General features: G+C 37.7%; 2 protein-coding genes across 2 annotated transcripts in view; both read right to left on the bottom strand.

Moving 5' to 3' along the window:
• Positions 1-3,354, bottom strand: part of LOC107602709 (cAMP-dependent protein kinase catalytic subunit alpha) — a 31,967-nt gene extending 28,613 nt beyond the window's left edge. Inside the window, exon 1 of the mRNA XM_016295277.1 lies at positions 2,590-3,354. Coding sequence (XP_016150763.1) covers positions 2,590-2,638 — 49 coding nt within the window. The 5' untranslated portion in view covers positions 2,639-3,354. The remainder of the gene's footprint in view (positions 1-2,589) is intronic.
• Positions 3,355-3,761: 407 nt separating this feature from the next.
• Positions 3,762-15,426, bottom strand: LOC107602710 (histone chaperone asf1b-A-like). Its single transcript, XM_016295278.1, has 5 exons — positions 15,127-15,426; positions 14,919-15,040; positions 11,589-11,704; positions 9,729-9,905; positions 3,762-4,809 (listed from the first exon to the last, which is right to left on the bottom strand). Exons 2-5 carry the CDS (start codon positions 15,025-15,027, stop codon positions 4,618-4,620), a joined length of 594 nt encoding a protein of 197 aa, XP_016150764.1. The 5' UTR covers positions 15,028-15,040; positions 15,127-15,426; the 3' UTR covers positions 3,762-4,617.
• Between the last annotated feature and the right edge of the window lie 311 nt (positions 15,427-15,737).

The raw sequence follows: 15,737 nt of genomic DNA, 5'->3' as shown, positions 1-15,737 counted from the left end.
AGGTGTAAACATTTAATCGTAATCAATAACCGCAATTACAATTTCAAAGGAATAATCGACAATTATGATTTTTGTCATAATTGTGCAGCCCTACATCAGGCTGTGTATGTATGAATTACCACCGTTTTTCCACGTTTCTCTATTAACAGTGAAGCTGTGGCTTTAATTCCTTTAGAAACAATGATGTTACCAGCTTCTGGTTGAGAAAGATAATGTATCTTTTGAGTGATTAAGCTATTTTATTGATAAAATTGCGGGGCAGCGCTAAAAAGTTTGTGTTGCTGAATGTATGTGCGCGCACACAACATGATCTGTTTGAGTGACTGAACGCGTGCAAGTTAGATACAGTGAAGACAACGCATTAGTTTAGAACTCTTCAAATTTTTATTTTTTTTAAATGTAGAAAATGTGTTAATTTGTGCTAGGTTAAATAATGATAACCTACCAGCAATGTAAAGATATTTTTTTTTTATATATTAGTATGATTATTGAGTCCATTACAATATAAATTTATTAGAACGAGTGCATTATTATTTATGGGCTTAAAAACCAGATGTAAACAATCAGAATATTGTACCTGGTGGGGAGTGCCCAATGTAAACATGAAACATATGCCACTACCTATATTGTACTGTGGTACAGTTATGGAGGCCCTTCATAATGCAGAGGTCAGCTGCCTGCTCTGCCAATAGTTAGAATTGGCCCTATAGTATGCAGTGTTTAATAAACAGCTGTTTTACTAAATTCTGCTGAGGTGAAATTCAGTGCAGTCCTGCATCATACGTATCGTATCGTGACATCTGTATCGTGATACATATCGTAATATCGTGACTTTGCTGGTGATACACAGCCCTAGAACAAACCACGTTTGATGCCATTGAATACCTAGCCCTATGACATCAGATTAATTTTCCATTGAGGCAGCAAAACAACTAAACTCTGTTATGTCTAACAAACACCCCCTTAGTAAGCTCTACCTTGCTTAACACACTGTATTTTCTGTTTACTTCATGCTACCCAATCGTCCTCACATGAGGTAATAAAGTAAAGCAGACTTGCTGCTTGCTATGTAGTCAGTACCGTGGTAAACGGCATAGCAAAGTCACTACCAGGTGAAACTTTTCTGCTGTCGCACTTTGTAAATATATATATATATATAAAAAAATTTTTTAAAACACATGCCACCCATCCCTTGCGGGCAAAAAGCGCTTATAAAATGAAGGACTTCCCAAGAGACATCTGATGCTGTGATTCAAAACTCACAAGAAAGCAGAAGCAAAGCAAACTTTTGCAACAGGAAAAGAGAGAAGGCAGAGATTACATCGCCTGAAGATGAAGACAGAAGGCCACACACAAAGTGGTCTTGTTCATAACAGTGGTCATCACATGATGTTCAAGAGACTGTTCAGCGTCAACACTCCAGGCTGGCTGGATCACACAGGCTGCATCATATGACCCCGCCTCCATGACTTTACCAGCACGGTCCTCCTCCTCCTCCTCCTCCTCATCATCCTCGCATCGGTTCCCAAGTGCTCTCTGAAGACTCATGGCAGGCCTGTGTTTATGTTTCAGGTCCTCTTCACTCACATCCCCCTCATAAATACAGTTATTGCTGGTTTGACCTTTGGGGTCAGAGATTCTTTTCTCATGCTCTGCCATGCTCTGCACTGTAGCAGCCGAACTAGGGCTCCTTTTCTCAGCTGTTCCTGGAACATGCTTCCATTTACGATGATCTCAGCGCTATGAAGTTCAAATGGGCGAGGACATCAGGCTATTTAGCTTAGAGATAAATTCGATTTAATGAGGGACGGAATAAACTGATATCTAAGAGAATTGTACCTATAAATACTGCATGTGTCTTTATTATAGTTTAACGGCAGTTCATTGTTTCAACTGCCAAATTAGCAAACACTAAGTTCGAGAGCTATAGTTCTAAATCTTACAGCTATTGTTCTCTAATAACTATGGCTCCAAGAAGAATGGTCAGTTGGTTCCATGGAACCTTTAACACTTTGTGGAAGTGGAAAAAGGTTCTAAGGTGTTCTTTACACTGAGAAAAGAAAAAGTTATTTTAAGAACTCTTGACTGAACCCAAAACGGCTCTTCTATTGCGGTGAACCCACCACCTTTTGGAAACTTTATTTTAAGTGTAGTTTACTTTGTGTCTTGTGTGTACAAAATAAGTTCCAAGCCGACAAGCAAAGCAACTTGTGGACAATATTCTAAGTCTTTTGAAACCATAGGATAGCTCGGTCTGACAAACGGACACAAATTTAAGTGAACATTATTCAAAATGATTGCCCTCTACCACAGTTCTCATTCACACTTCCAAATATTCTAGCTTGGCACTAGAATGTGACATGAAAAAGTCACTAGTCACATATCTGTAAATATTTTGAAAGTTAATGTGACACTGCCATCTTCCTTTGAGCTCCACATAAGGAAGTCAAACAGGTTTACAAGGACATGGGTGCGAGTAAATAGCAGTTTTGCCACTTTGGGGTGAACTATACCTTTAACTGTGATGTCAGATCATGTTAGTCATTCATTCAATGGAAATGAATGGCCCAGATCAGCTGAGGCACTTACCGCTCTCCATCTCATTGCCCTTGTTCTTGGCGGTGGGCGCGTTGCCCATGATTGCAGGCCAGGTATAACAGATCTAAATCGACTTGTCTTGACGCCAACTGTCTTCAGACTCCGTCCCCTTACTGCTCATACGATTTCTGCGTCCGTTGCACTAGCTATGTCTGATCATAACTCGCTGGATCACAGTACGCTGTCAGACCACATCAAGTCTGGAGGTTGATAGTAACTGGTTAGTTGGTTAGCTAGCTAGCGAGCGAGCGCTAGCTAGCTAACAGTAGCTGTCTGGTTGCAGAGCTTCGGTTTTGGTAACGTCTCTCAGCTCTCCTGGGTCGGGTCCGCTGAAATAGCACTAAGAGCCCGTCTTCTTCTCTCGCTCTGCTAACCCTCAGCGAGGCCCTCGGCTTTCCTCTTGAGCGCCACGAGCCCTTGTTTTCACCGTCCGCGCGCGATTCCGGTCGCAGCACGCCGACTTCGCCGCACCTTTTCGGTTGCGTGATCGTTTGCTTGTTTATGTTGATGCAGCAATTCGGTCGTGTGCGCTATGTAGCTCGCATATTTCGACAGTCAGACCCCTTCCATTAATCCTCGATCCACAGCTACAGGGAACTCCTGCTTCAGCGAGACCTACGCGATGCCTATTGGCCGTTACGCTTGTGACGCGCTGGCAGAGTGCGCAGCTGATTGGACAAGAGCTCAGCAAGCCAACGCAGGGAGAGCGATGATTGGCCAAACGCTATCAGTCTGCAGGATTTTATCCCACCCCCGCAAATTGACAAATAACGTAATTATTTTCATTTTATTAACACCGGTTTCTGTTTCGCGTTCCGTCTTTGTAAGCGGGCGCGGTGTTTTGCTTTCTCAATACAGAATCGGTTTCACTCATAATCCTTTGATGGTCCTCAGCGGTGTGTGTTTGTTAGCGAAATGGCCGCGCAAGCCCCGCCCCCTGGACTAATCCGCGATAGGCTGTATGACGTCAAGACGGTCTATTTTTAGGAAGTTGGTCAGAATTTGAAAACGCGAACACCCTACGTCTATGGAATATTAAAACGAGGTCTGCCTTCTGCGAAACAACCACGCTGAGGTCATATACGCAGGTATAAGCATTGCATTTTGGCAACTAACGTTAATGCGCTTGCACTAAAACGCAGTTGTGTGATGCACATGTACGAGCAGGTTGCATGCTTCACTGTGCATAGCAACCGCAAATGCATTAATAATGCCGTGCAAGAACACGAAGAGCAAAACCCACAATGTGACACTAAATTAAACACCGATTTAACAAAGAAAGAAGCTACTTTGAGGTCTTGTCACAGATGCTGCAATAGTCCATGTTGCCAAGCAACAAGCAAGCGGCTTGTCACTCCAGACATGGTGAACTCCTGCATAATGCAACACAACAGCTTTTTTTTTTATGAATGAAAAGGCTGCACAGCTGCATCCACTCTGTGCACAACGCAAATCAAAGTAAAACAACTGCAATGACCATTATCACGTAACAAAACATGTATTTCATTGAGAACTGGCATACAAAAAAGACAGATATATATACACACACACAATATAATACAGTCCCACCTACAAAAATATTGTCTGCTGCAACCTTTTACACAATTTTTCTGATGGCGTCTGCTAAATGAATAATGCATTTGACACCTTGTCTGCTGAGCTGATCTTCCATCCCCTTTCGGTTTGAGAAAGGATCAGTTTTGGATCAAAAGGTTGAAGGCATTAGATGCAGCACATCCTAACACCTAAATCATGTCTTGGATTCATGACTCACCAGCTCTCCATTCACGTTTCGAACTGAAAAGCAAACATGTTTATTGCATACCGGAGGATTTGCCATATTCTGCACACCACTGGTTTATTTCGAATAGGTGACGACTGTAAGAAATTAGATTAATTAGATTAATTTTTATTTCTGATGTGTTTGAATAATCCCGTCTCTCCTCCACAGTGTCCAGATTGACCCGAGCTCACGGATGAGCCTTGAGATGTGAGGATTATTCACAGGAGCCTGCGTCACTACAAACAGTCCATGGAGTTGTCTGGCAGCAGGCCGAGTGGAGGTGCTTTTCCCGGAGTGCAGGATGGGGGCAGCATGCTGTTGGGTGCAGGGTCCACGTTCTCTGAATCCTCCATTTTCTCAGCACATCCCTCCCAGTTGATGTGAAATCTGGTTACACGTGGGTTGGAAGCCAGAATGTTCCTCTGGAGCTGAAAGCAAGCAGATAAAAAGGGCTTTGAATACACACTTTAATTTTACAGGGATGCAAATTCATCAGGGATGAAAAAAGTGACAACACAACACCCCCTAGGGAAAAGTTGTAAAATATATCTTCAAAATGTTTGTTTACAATCAATTTTAGCATGTTGTCTCTGGCCACATTCACGCTTTTGTTTTTATGGAATCCATTCAATGTTTATGAAAGCTTGTTTCTGCCACAGAATAACAAAAATAAAGGTAATTGTAACATTTTATCTGACGTTTTTCATGCAATTCTGAGATAAGTCAGAGATGTGAGATATAAACTTACAATTGCAATACAAAAGTTGTGGGATAAAAAGTCACAATTACCTTTTTAATTAATACATTTTTTATTTTATTCTGTGGCAAAAACAAGATTCTATAAACTGTAACTATAAAATAATAATAGAAATTAATAAATAATAATTGTTATTTTTATTTTATTACATTTCATAAATTAAACTAATATAGAATTAAAAAAATTCACCGTTGTTTTCAATGCAACTCTTTCAATATTACAATACAATAATAATGAAAATTATTATTATTAGCAGTAGTATATTAGTATTAAATTACGTAAATTAAACAAAGAAATATTACTATAGTAATAATAAGACCTTTATTATACAAATATATATTTATTTTACAAAATATTATTTTGTTAATTGAAATCCTAAAGCACTGTGACTTACGGCAGCGGTTCTCAATTCCAGTCCTCTAGTACCCCAGCTCTGCATATTTCGCATGTCTCTCTTTGTTAACACCTGATTCAGATCATCTCGTTAGACGTGAGCTCCGTGCATGAACTGTGTTCCGATTGACATGGTCCCTAGACAGTGTCCCTTGCTCCCTACTCCCTGAGCAGGGGAAATCTGTTGAAGTTTACTTCACTTCGGAGTATTCATTAACAGATTTGCGCTGCGCCGCTGCCTGCAGCGTCTTCACACACAAAAGGAACCTACTAGAGAAGTGTGACATAATATACCTCTGTAAATAAATACAATTTAAATTGTTAACACACCTGATTCAGATCATCTCGTTAGAAGTGAGCTCAGTGCACGAACTGTGTTCCGATTGACATGGTCCCTACACAGTGTCCCTTGCTCCCTACTCCCTGAGCAGGGGAAATCCGTTGAAGTTTACTTCACTTCGGAGTATTCATTAACAGATTTGCACTGCGCCGCTGCCTGCAGCGTCTTCACACACAAAAGAAACCTACTAGAGAAGTGGGACATAATATACCTCTGTAAATAAATACAATTTAAATTCACGTCTTGCACACTTAAATGCCCTTTGTATGGAACATACGCTCCCTTCAAACTGGAATCATGGAGGAATATCCGGTAATGTCCACTTCGCAGGGCACTTACAGTCAAATATAACAAACGTCTGAAGCAATAAGAGAAACACACAAAATGTGCAGAGCAGGGGTACGCGAGGACTGGAATTGAGAACCGCTGACTTACGGTAACCCTCATAATAGTCCACACCTTTTTTGCACCATTTTTATTAGCATTGCTACTAAGGAGTGATATTATGCACTACTCAAATGAACTACAGCTTTTAAACTATTAAAACCCAATGAAATGGCTTTACGAGTACAGTGTTTCGTTCTTGTATTGCCGTACACCATATGAAACAGCAAGTTGGGGCCAGATATATTGAAGAACTCATCTGTTTTTAAAATAACCAATGGCCTTTAGTTTACATAGCAGCCATTCATTTTCTACTTGATATTGGTAGTCCAAAACAGGTGTTATTTAAGTCAACAGTCTTTTCTTTCCTATTATGATATACACTACCGGTCAAATACATACGCTCCCTTCAAACTGGAATCATGGAGGAATATCCAGTAATGTCCACTTCGCAGGGCACTTACAGTCAAATATAACAAACGTCTGAAGCAATAAGAGAAACACACAAAATGTGCAGAGCAGGGGTACGCGAGGACTGGAATTGAGAACCGCTGACTTACGGTAACCCTCATAATAGTCCACACCTTTTTTGCACCATTTTTATTAGCATTGCTACTAAGGAGTGATATTATGCACTACTCAAATGAACTACAGCTTTTAAACTATTAAAACCCAATGAAATGGCTTTACGAGTACAGTGTTTCGTTCTTGTATTGCCATACACCATATGAAACAGCAAGTTGGGGCCAGATATATTGAAGAACTCATCTGTTTTTAAAATAACCAATGGCCTTTAGTTTACATAGCAGCCATTCATTTTCTACTTGATATTGGTAGTCCAAAACAGGTGTTATTAAAGTCAACAGTCTTTTCTTTCCTATTATGATATACACTACCGGTCAAATGTTTGGGATCAGAACGATTTTTAATGTTTTTACAGGAGTTTCTTATGCTCATCAAGGCTGCATTTATTTGATCAAAAATACAGGAAAAAATGTAATATTGTGAAATTGTATGATGATGTAAAATAACGTTTTTCTATTTTAATATACATTAAAATTTAATTTATTCCTGTGACTCAAAGCTGAATTTTCAGCATCATTCCTCCAGTCTTCAGTGTCACATGATCTTCAGAAATCATTCTAATATGCTGATTTATTATCAGTGCTGGAAACTGTTGTGCTGCTTCATATTTTTTGGAACTTGTGATACTTTTTTCAGGATTCTTTGATGAATAAAAAGTTAAAAAGAAGAGTATTTATTTAAAATAGAAATCTTTTCTAACAATATCCACTACAGTTCAAAAGTTTGGGGTCAGTACATTTTTAATCTTTCTTTTTTTGAAAGAAATTAAAACTTTTATTCAGCAAGGATGTGTTCAATTGATAAGAAGTGATAGCAAAGATTGATATTGTTAGAAAAGATTTATATTTTGAATAAATGCTGTTCTTTTTAACTTTTTATTCATCAAAGAATCCTGAAAAAAAGTATCGCACTTTCCCAAAAAATATTTGGCAGCATAACTGTAGCCAACATTGATAATTCTAATAATAAATCAGCATATTAGAATGATTTCTGAAGGATTATGTGACACTTCATACTGGAGTAATGGCTGATGGAAATTCAGCTTTGCATCACAGAAATAAATTATATTTTAAAGGATATTAAAACAGAAACCATTATTTTATATTGTAATAACATTTAGCAAAATTTAAAAAAAATTCTGTATTTTTGATGAAATAAACGCAGCCTTGATGAGCAGAAGAGACTTCTTAAAAAACATTACAAGTCTTACTGATCCCAAACTTTTGATCGGTAGTGTATATCCAAGCTAAATGGCTTATTGAGTGAGATTTTTTTTCTCCTTCCATTTGTCAGGGATTGATTGGATCATAGAAAAGTGGCCATTGCAAGCTAAACAGAAGCAGATCAGAGTGCAAGTGTGCAGTCAGTTGTGGAGTGACAGGTTGCTGGAGAAAAGGGATTAAAACATGTCTGGCCATTGGACAACCTTACACTAATGTTTTTGATTAAAGATTACAAGGTCACATGAATTAAAAAAAACAAAACAAGGACGTTCAAGGATAAATCAATTACCATAAATACTGCAACACTCCATTACATTTACAAAATTTAGTTCCAAAGGTTAGGAACTATCTTATTCTAAACTATTTTTGGACAACAATTTATAGTGAACTTGTGAGTGAAAAATTAGATGATATTTTTTGGTTTCATTTTTGTTATGTATATTTCCTATAGCTAGAACACAGATGGATGAAAAGCTGCAAAACTCTAGAGCAGTGTTTCCCAACCGGGGTGCCGTCTGTCGAGAGCAGGGGTGCATTGTAAAAAATCCTTTTTTAATAAAAAAAAATATATATTTTTACAATCCTAAAATGTTCAAAAAAGCATCTATTATATAATATCCATTTCTGATGTCGCCAATAATTAGAGATGCACCGAAATTTTGGCTGCAGAAAATGAGTTCACCGCTCAGGTTTCACTTTCACGTGGTGTGACGCTCTGCGTATTATCCCGCTCTATGCATTATCCTGCTCTATGCGTGTGTGTATTATCCCGCTCTATGCGTGTGCGCTCCGCTCAGTCGCTCCACTCGTATACCGTTCATGCTCATCGGAACAGTAAAGTCCACTCAAACATTGAGCCGACAGGAAACATCGATGTAGTACAGTATTGTTTCTGTCTGCAATAGCCCTACTGTGTTGTAACATGATGTGGTATATATATGGCAACTCTGGTAACGCTGCCCTCTCATTCATTGATCTGCTAACCGTTATGTTATGCTCACATGTTCTGATAATAATAGCTTTCTAGGACTAAACATTATTTGGATAATTGGTAAAAAAAAAAAAAGTTAAATATCTTAACCCTACTGTTAGACCTACCTGAAAAACTAAAAAGCAATTTATTTAATTCGAAGGCCTGCTGTTATTTTTTATTTGTGCTATCATTATTAATTTCTTTATTTGTTCTTATTTTATCACTGACTGCTTACTTGTCATTTTTTTTATTCAATTCAAAGTTTGAAATCAAGCTATCTCGTGCTACTGCACCAAAATTACCCCACTGTAAAATTCAAAAAACACTGAGCGAGCAAAAATGTGTGAGATAGCTAGTTATAATGGTAATTAAATAATGTTTACATATGTATAAAAGCCTACATTAAAATCGGTCATATAAATTGATCTCTTCAATAGAAATTAGCCTACTGATTGCCACCATTGATGGACAAATTTTTTTTATAATATCTGTATGACATTATATTCTGCAGTTCTTCCCTGTTGTACCGAAGATCTATACTTTTCAAATTATCATATCGAAGTTAGAAATTCAAATACTGTGACAATTAATTTTGTCGGGTGCCACAAGTTTCCAAAAATGTCCAAAGGGTGCCACGACTAAAAAAAGGTTGGGAAACACTGCTCTAGATTGTAAGAAACATGGTGACATACCTGTCCATAGTCAGGTTTGAGGGGCGGATTCTCACGAAGCTCAGTGTCTGTGTACTCATTGTTAACATAGTAGCCAATGCGTATGAACTCCTGTCCTCTGTATGTGCATGTGATCAGAACAACAGTGACACCCACAGCATCACTCTCAGGTATTAGGGCGGTGTTTGGAGCTTCTGCCTGTTGCATGAAAGACAAAAATACCATAACAGAAAGTAATGAGGGAAAGAAAAGTATTACTTTGAATACGTGCATGACTCTAACTGGGTGTAACTGCAGGATAAGTGCAATAATTAGCTTTCTGTGTGTACATTTAATATAGGATAACATTACAGGAATAGTTATCCTATATTAAATGTACACACATAGGACACAAATAGGAATAACCTATAAACCACACTCATGTAGTTTCAAATGTACAACACACAAAAAAAATGTTTACTCATGTTCTGCTAGCTAAATCTAGTTTTGTGTTGCACATAAGAAAGTTAGGCAGGTTCACATAAATGAGTTAATTTCCAAATTTTGAATGTACTACCCCTTTAATTTGAGTCCTTTTATTATATTTTAATAAGAGTTTTGAGTCCTGAAAATGTACAGGTGCGGTTGTCACTCCCATAAATAACCGAAATGTGTGAATGCAGCCGTATGAATAACTCAAATACAGGACTGACAACTTTACTCTGCTGCTGTGCGACAACATGTAATCTTTATAAATAATCTCAATTATAGTTTTGGTGAGATTGTGGCTATAAAAGTACAGATGAAATGCAACACTTTGAAAATAGCTCATTTATACCTTTATTTGTGTTATTTACAAAGTAGAATTGTCCTAGAATATATTTTAAAGGGGTCATATGATGCTGCTAAAAAGAACATTATTTTGTGTATTTGGTGTAATGAAATGTGTTTATGCGGTTTAACGTTAAAATAAAAAACACATTTTCCACATACTGTAGATTATTGTTTCTCCTCTATGCCACGCCTTTCTGAAACGTGTCGATTTTTACAAAGCTCATCAGTCTGAAAAGCAAGGTGTGCTGTGATTGGCCAGGTGTCCAGGATTATAATGACTTATACTGTCTTTTTACATGTTGTGTTGCATCGCGCCGCGTAAACATAAAACCATGTCTGCATTTGTGATCGGAGAAACGACAAACAACAAGCCTACTCTACACTGCCCAAAACTCACGTTTGAATCATCAGTGGCAAATCCTTTAAATATGAAAATGTACTTACAGTCTGTGAGTCAGAACAGCCAGACTGTCCTTGCAAAGTTGGCTGCCCCACTTTACAGAAACTGCCTTTGTGCCACAGACGCATTGTAAGCTACTCTCCCAGGAAACAGTCCTCATCCTTCGTAAAATGTGCTGCACACAGCTGAATATTTGGGTTGAAGTGTTCTGGAACGGTGTTGTAAATACAACTTAACCACTGATTTCTAGTCGTGTCCTCTTTTGGAAGACCAAACAAAGTAGTTTCGCTTTCACAACGAAACACGCCTTCACGACATGGCAGCGGCGGCAGCAACAATACCGCAGCGAGAATAAAAGTTACGTCTTCTTTCTTTGCGTGAACATTTGGGTTATGCAAATCTTCCCACATAGTGACGTAGACATGTGGGGGCGTGTTAGAACGAGCCATTTTAGGTAGGCGTGGTTGACTCTTAACTTTTATAAAGAATATCTCTTTGGATTTGAGACTTTAGTCTTTGCAACTTTACAGATCTTCTTTATGCACCAAGAGCTTGTAACACTCCAAAGAGAAAGGAAAACTTGAAATCGCATCATATGACCCCTTTAAATCGAATGCAAAGCATTGCGTTTTTACTGTTGATAATGATAATCTGTGTTATGATCTCACCTGAAACACAAACATATGTCGGCCTGCAGGAACTGGACCAACCAGGACGGAGTCAAGAGTCTGATCATGCTCTTCACTTTCTGCTGAGCCCACGTAAATAATCTTCCATTCAAGATCTATAACAGAGAAAACAAATACATGTTTATGCAAAAGATCAGACTGTCCCGCATAATGTGTAATTACAACAACTTTTTCCTTCAACTATTCAGAAAAAATAAAAAACTATAACATACACTACTAGCCAAAAGTTTTAAATAATTATGTTTTTAATAATTAATTTTTTTATGTTTTTGAAAGAAGACTTCATGTTGAAAAGTTTTTTTCAACAATTTATTTGTGGAAAACAAAATACACTACCATTCAAAAGGTTGGGGTAAGTCCAGTTTAAAAAAATAAATAAAAACAAAGAAATTGATACTTTTATTCAGCAAGGACACATTAAATTAAATTGCATATAACTGACATTTATGATGTTAAAGAAATAATGTTCTTTTAAACTTTCTATTCATCAAAGAATAAGAATATATAAAAAATATATACTGATTCCCAAAAATATATATTAAGCAGAAAAAATGTTTTCAACACAATAATGAGACATTTTTCTTGAGCAACAAATCAGCATATTAAAATGATTTCCGAACGATCATGTGACACTGAAGACTGGAGAAATTATGCTGAAAATTCAGTTTTGCATCACAGGAATACATTAAAATTGAAAATCTATTCAAATAGAAATAGGGCTGCACGATAAATCGCATATGATATTTAATGCGCATCTTGTCAGTAAAGCCGGTTCTGTAATCAGAACATATATGATCGTGGTTTTGCACAGCTTGTCAGTGAACAACGGCTCTGTGTGTAGTAAATGCTGCTTCAGGTGAAAAGCACGCACATTAGTGTTGTCACGGTACCAAAATTTCAGTATTCGGTACCAATACCAGTGAAAACCCACGGTTCTTGGTACCAAAGCAAAACATGCTAAAAAAAAACATGCTAATTAAATTTTTTTTTTACTATACTTTCATTTAATCCAAACTGTGTACATATTTAATTTTAAAGGGCTTTTGAAAACCTAGAGTTATTCAGCCAATAATAACAACTAAGATAGCTAAAAAACAAACAAACCCAGAACTGCTTTTCTGACTGATATGACACAAACAATGTTAACCATTTGTACGTTCTCTAACACGCATATTTTAGATTCGCAATTCATTTAAAAGCCTCTGGTGTGTAAAAATAGTAAATATCATCATGTCCTCCTGTTTTTCTTTACCCTAATAAAAGTTATAGGAGCATTAATAGTTAATAAAGAAACGTCATTCTAATGCTCATTATATTAGCGTGGGCTTATGCTAACGATTAATTACTCTAATAACAGCAATGTTCATTTCAATCCGACATTCAAATTAAAATATTGAATGATATTCATAACAGAAGCGGTGTTTCCCACAGACTTGCACTCTACTTGTGGCATATGCAAATTCATTTTCTGGCAGCAGGAGGCGCTTGTAAACCGGAAGGGATAGAGGTTTCCCCGGTAACGGCTAACAAATAAGCGCTGCGCTCACAAACGCTGCTTTATCAGGCATTACAGGCAAGATGAAATGAAAATGACATCCATAATTTTCTGAAGACAGTCGCTTTCCTTCAGAAATACAGTGATATAAAAACACCCGCACCGGGTTTCGACTTTGACACATGCAGTGCTCATGTTTATTCAGCGAAGTCCAAGCCTTTTGGAAAATCTATTTGTGGCGGTCAGTTTTGATATTGTGGAGGGCCGCCACAAATAAATAAGTGTATGGGAAGCACTGAGAAGATCTAAATATTAAACATTAAAATGAAACTTACCTGCTTGAACACTTTCATTTGATCTGGGTGTCTGTCTTTCCTCGTTTTGATTTGCTTTTATGAAGAGAGCGCATCTGAGCACCTTTCAGATAGCGCATCAAGAACCGGGTTGACCGGGTACTCTGTACCACTGGTACTTACAAAAAACCTGGTACTGTAACGGTTTCATTTTTTTTTTACACTAACGCACATGATGTAAATTTACTGCCGATTATAGAACCGGCTTTACTGACAAGAATCGCATTTAAAAATCGAGTACCACTGGTACTTACAAAAAACCTGGTACTGTAACGGTTTCATTTTTTTTTTTACACTAACGCACATGATGTAAATTTACTGCCGATTATAGAACCGGCTTTACTGACAAGAATCGCATTTAAAAATCGCATGCGATTTATCCTGCAGCCCTAATAGAAAACACTTATTTTAAATTCTAATAATATTTTACAATATTACAGTTTTTACTGTATTTTTTAATTAAATAAAAATGCATCCTTGGTTGCATGACTAGTAGTAGTGTATGATTTTGTTGGAATTAAAAGTGCAGATTTAACATTTTACATTTAATTTTCTAGTACTGGGTCACACAGCTAAGCAAAGTGATCTGACCTGTATTTATGTACATTTCATCAGGATGTTTCTTGTATTTGATAAATCTATACTGTTGTTCAGAGATCAACTTTTACAAAAATATTACAGAAATATTAACGTTTCTACATGGCAACCCTGTAGCACAGAGGAATTAGAGTAATGCATTGCATTTACTCCTCCGAGTTTAACGCGTTCTCTACCACTGTCTCTACAAGGAAATATATTATTTTATGATTATTAATATATTCTTATGGGTCTAGTCTTTTAATTTGTCGACATTTTATTTAGGCTTATTACAAATAAGGTGCCCAAATGGCCGTGATACAGCTGCCAGAATCAGACTGGCAGCTGCCACCAGCCACTGGCAGGTCACATGACCTGTCAGTGGCAGCTCCTGCCAGCCAGTTGAAGATTGAACCCCCACTCCTCATTTGTGACCCTGGAGCACAAAACCAGTATATCTGTAGCAATAGCCAACAATACATTGTATGGGTCAAAATTATAGATTTTTTTTTATGCCACAAATATCATTAGGATATTAAGTAAAGATCATATTTTGTAAATGTCCTACCGTAAATATCTCAAAACTTGAACTTGAAAACTCCAGGGTCACATTTGAGCGATTTTAATAAATAATATCATCAATATGCATGACTGCAGATAATTATTTGCAAAGATTTTTTTTTTCTTAGAAATACACACAAATAGAAAACGACAACATGAAGAGAGACGATCAGCTTTGGTTTTAACTGAGAAGCACAAAGGATAAATTACAGCTCGGCTTCCTCGCGCGCCATTCTGGCCTCATCTGGAGGAGTTAGCGCGTTAGCTAGCAAGCTAATGAAGAAGCAGAAAACACACCAAAACTCAATCAAACATAATGCTCACCTTCGGGAAGATCCTCCATGCACTCAAACGTTACTTCGAATTGAAACGGGTTTCCAAATGGACTCGGGTTGTCCAGGACAGCTACATTTAACACTTGCACTTTTGCCATAGCTCTAACGTTACTGTAGTAACAAGGAAATCGACACAGTTTACCCCCAAAACAATGCAAGACCGATAAACCGAGAACAAATTCAAATACTCAGCCGACGTTTCAAGTAAAACTCTTAGAAGGTTTGTTTTCACTTCTTAGCTTGCGAGCTATTAGTCGGATACCGCGGACTATACTGTTAAAGCAGGAGAATAGAGACGTCTAGGTTGCCTCTCCTCCCAGATTAAAAGGAAAAAGAATTCAAAATATGACCTAAAGTAACGTATAGACGTAAAACAAATATTATTTCACGAAACCCGTTACTTAAGCTGACAGACAATACAAGCAGCGTTGTCTCCCGCCAGAGCTTTCAGACAGCGCCAGTACGCGTCTCGGAAAGCGGATTGGTTTGTGCGCTGATTGGTCAGTAAACCGAAGGTCCCGGATTCCGCGGACGATGATTGGACGGCAGTGACAGCTGTTATGTGGACGAGCCCTCCTCTGGGTTTGATTGGCTGCATCATCGTTCCCAGCTAAAGTTTAGTTCAGCGGGTGAATGTGTAGTTTATATTATGGTTTTAAAAATACAGAATTATATTTGACTGTTACCTGGGTAGATAGTAGTAAGGAAGCCTATTGGGTAGAAAAAAGAAAATCAGTTGCTGAGTCTTTCAGACGCATATGAACCAGCAAAAGAGGTTTTTTTTGTTTGTTTATGAATTGTGAATTAA

Source organism: Sinocyclocheilus grahami, unplaced genomic scaffold, assembly GCF_001515645.1.
Source record: "Sinocyclocheilus grahami isolate Dianchi unplaced genomic scaffold, SAMN03320097.WGS_v1.1 scaffold333.1, whole genome shotgun sequence".
NCBI lineage: Eukaryota > Metazoa > Chordata > Actinopteri > Cypriniformes > Cyprinidae > Sinocyclocheilus > Sinocyclocheilus grahami.
Note: the sequence above shows the minus strand (reverse complement) of the source record. Positions and strands in the feature narration are given on the sequence as shown.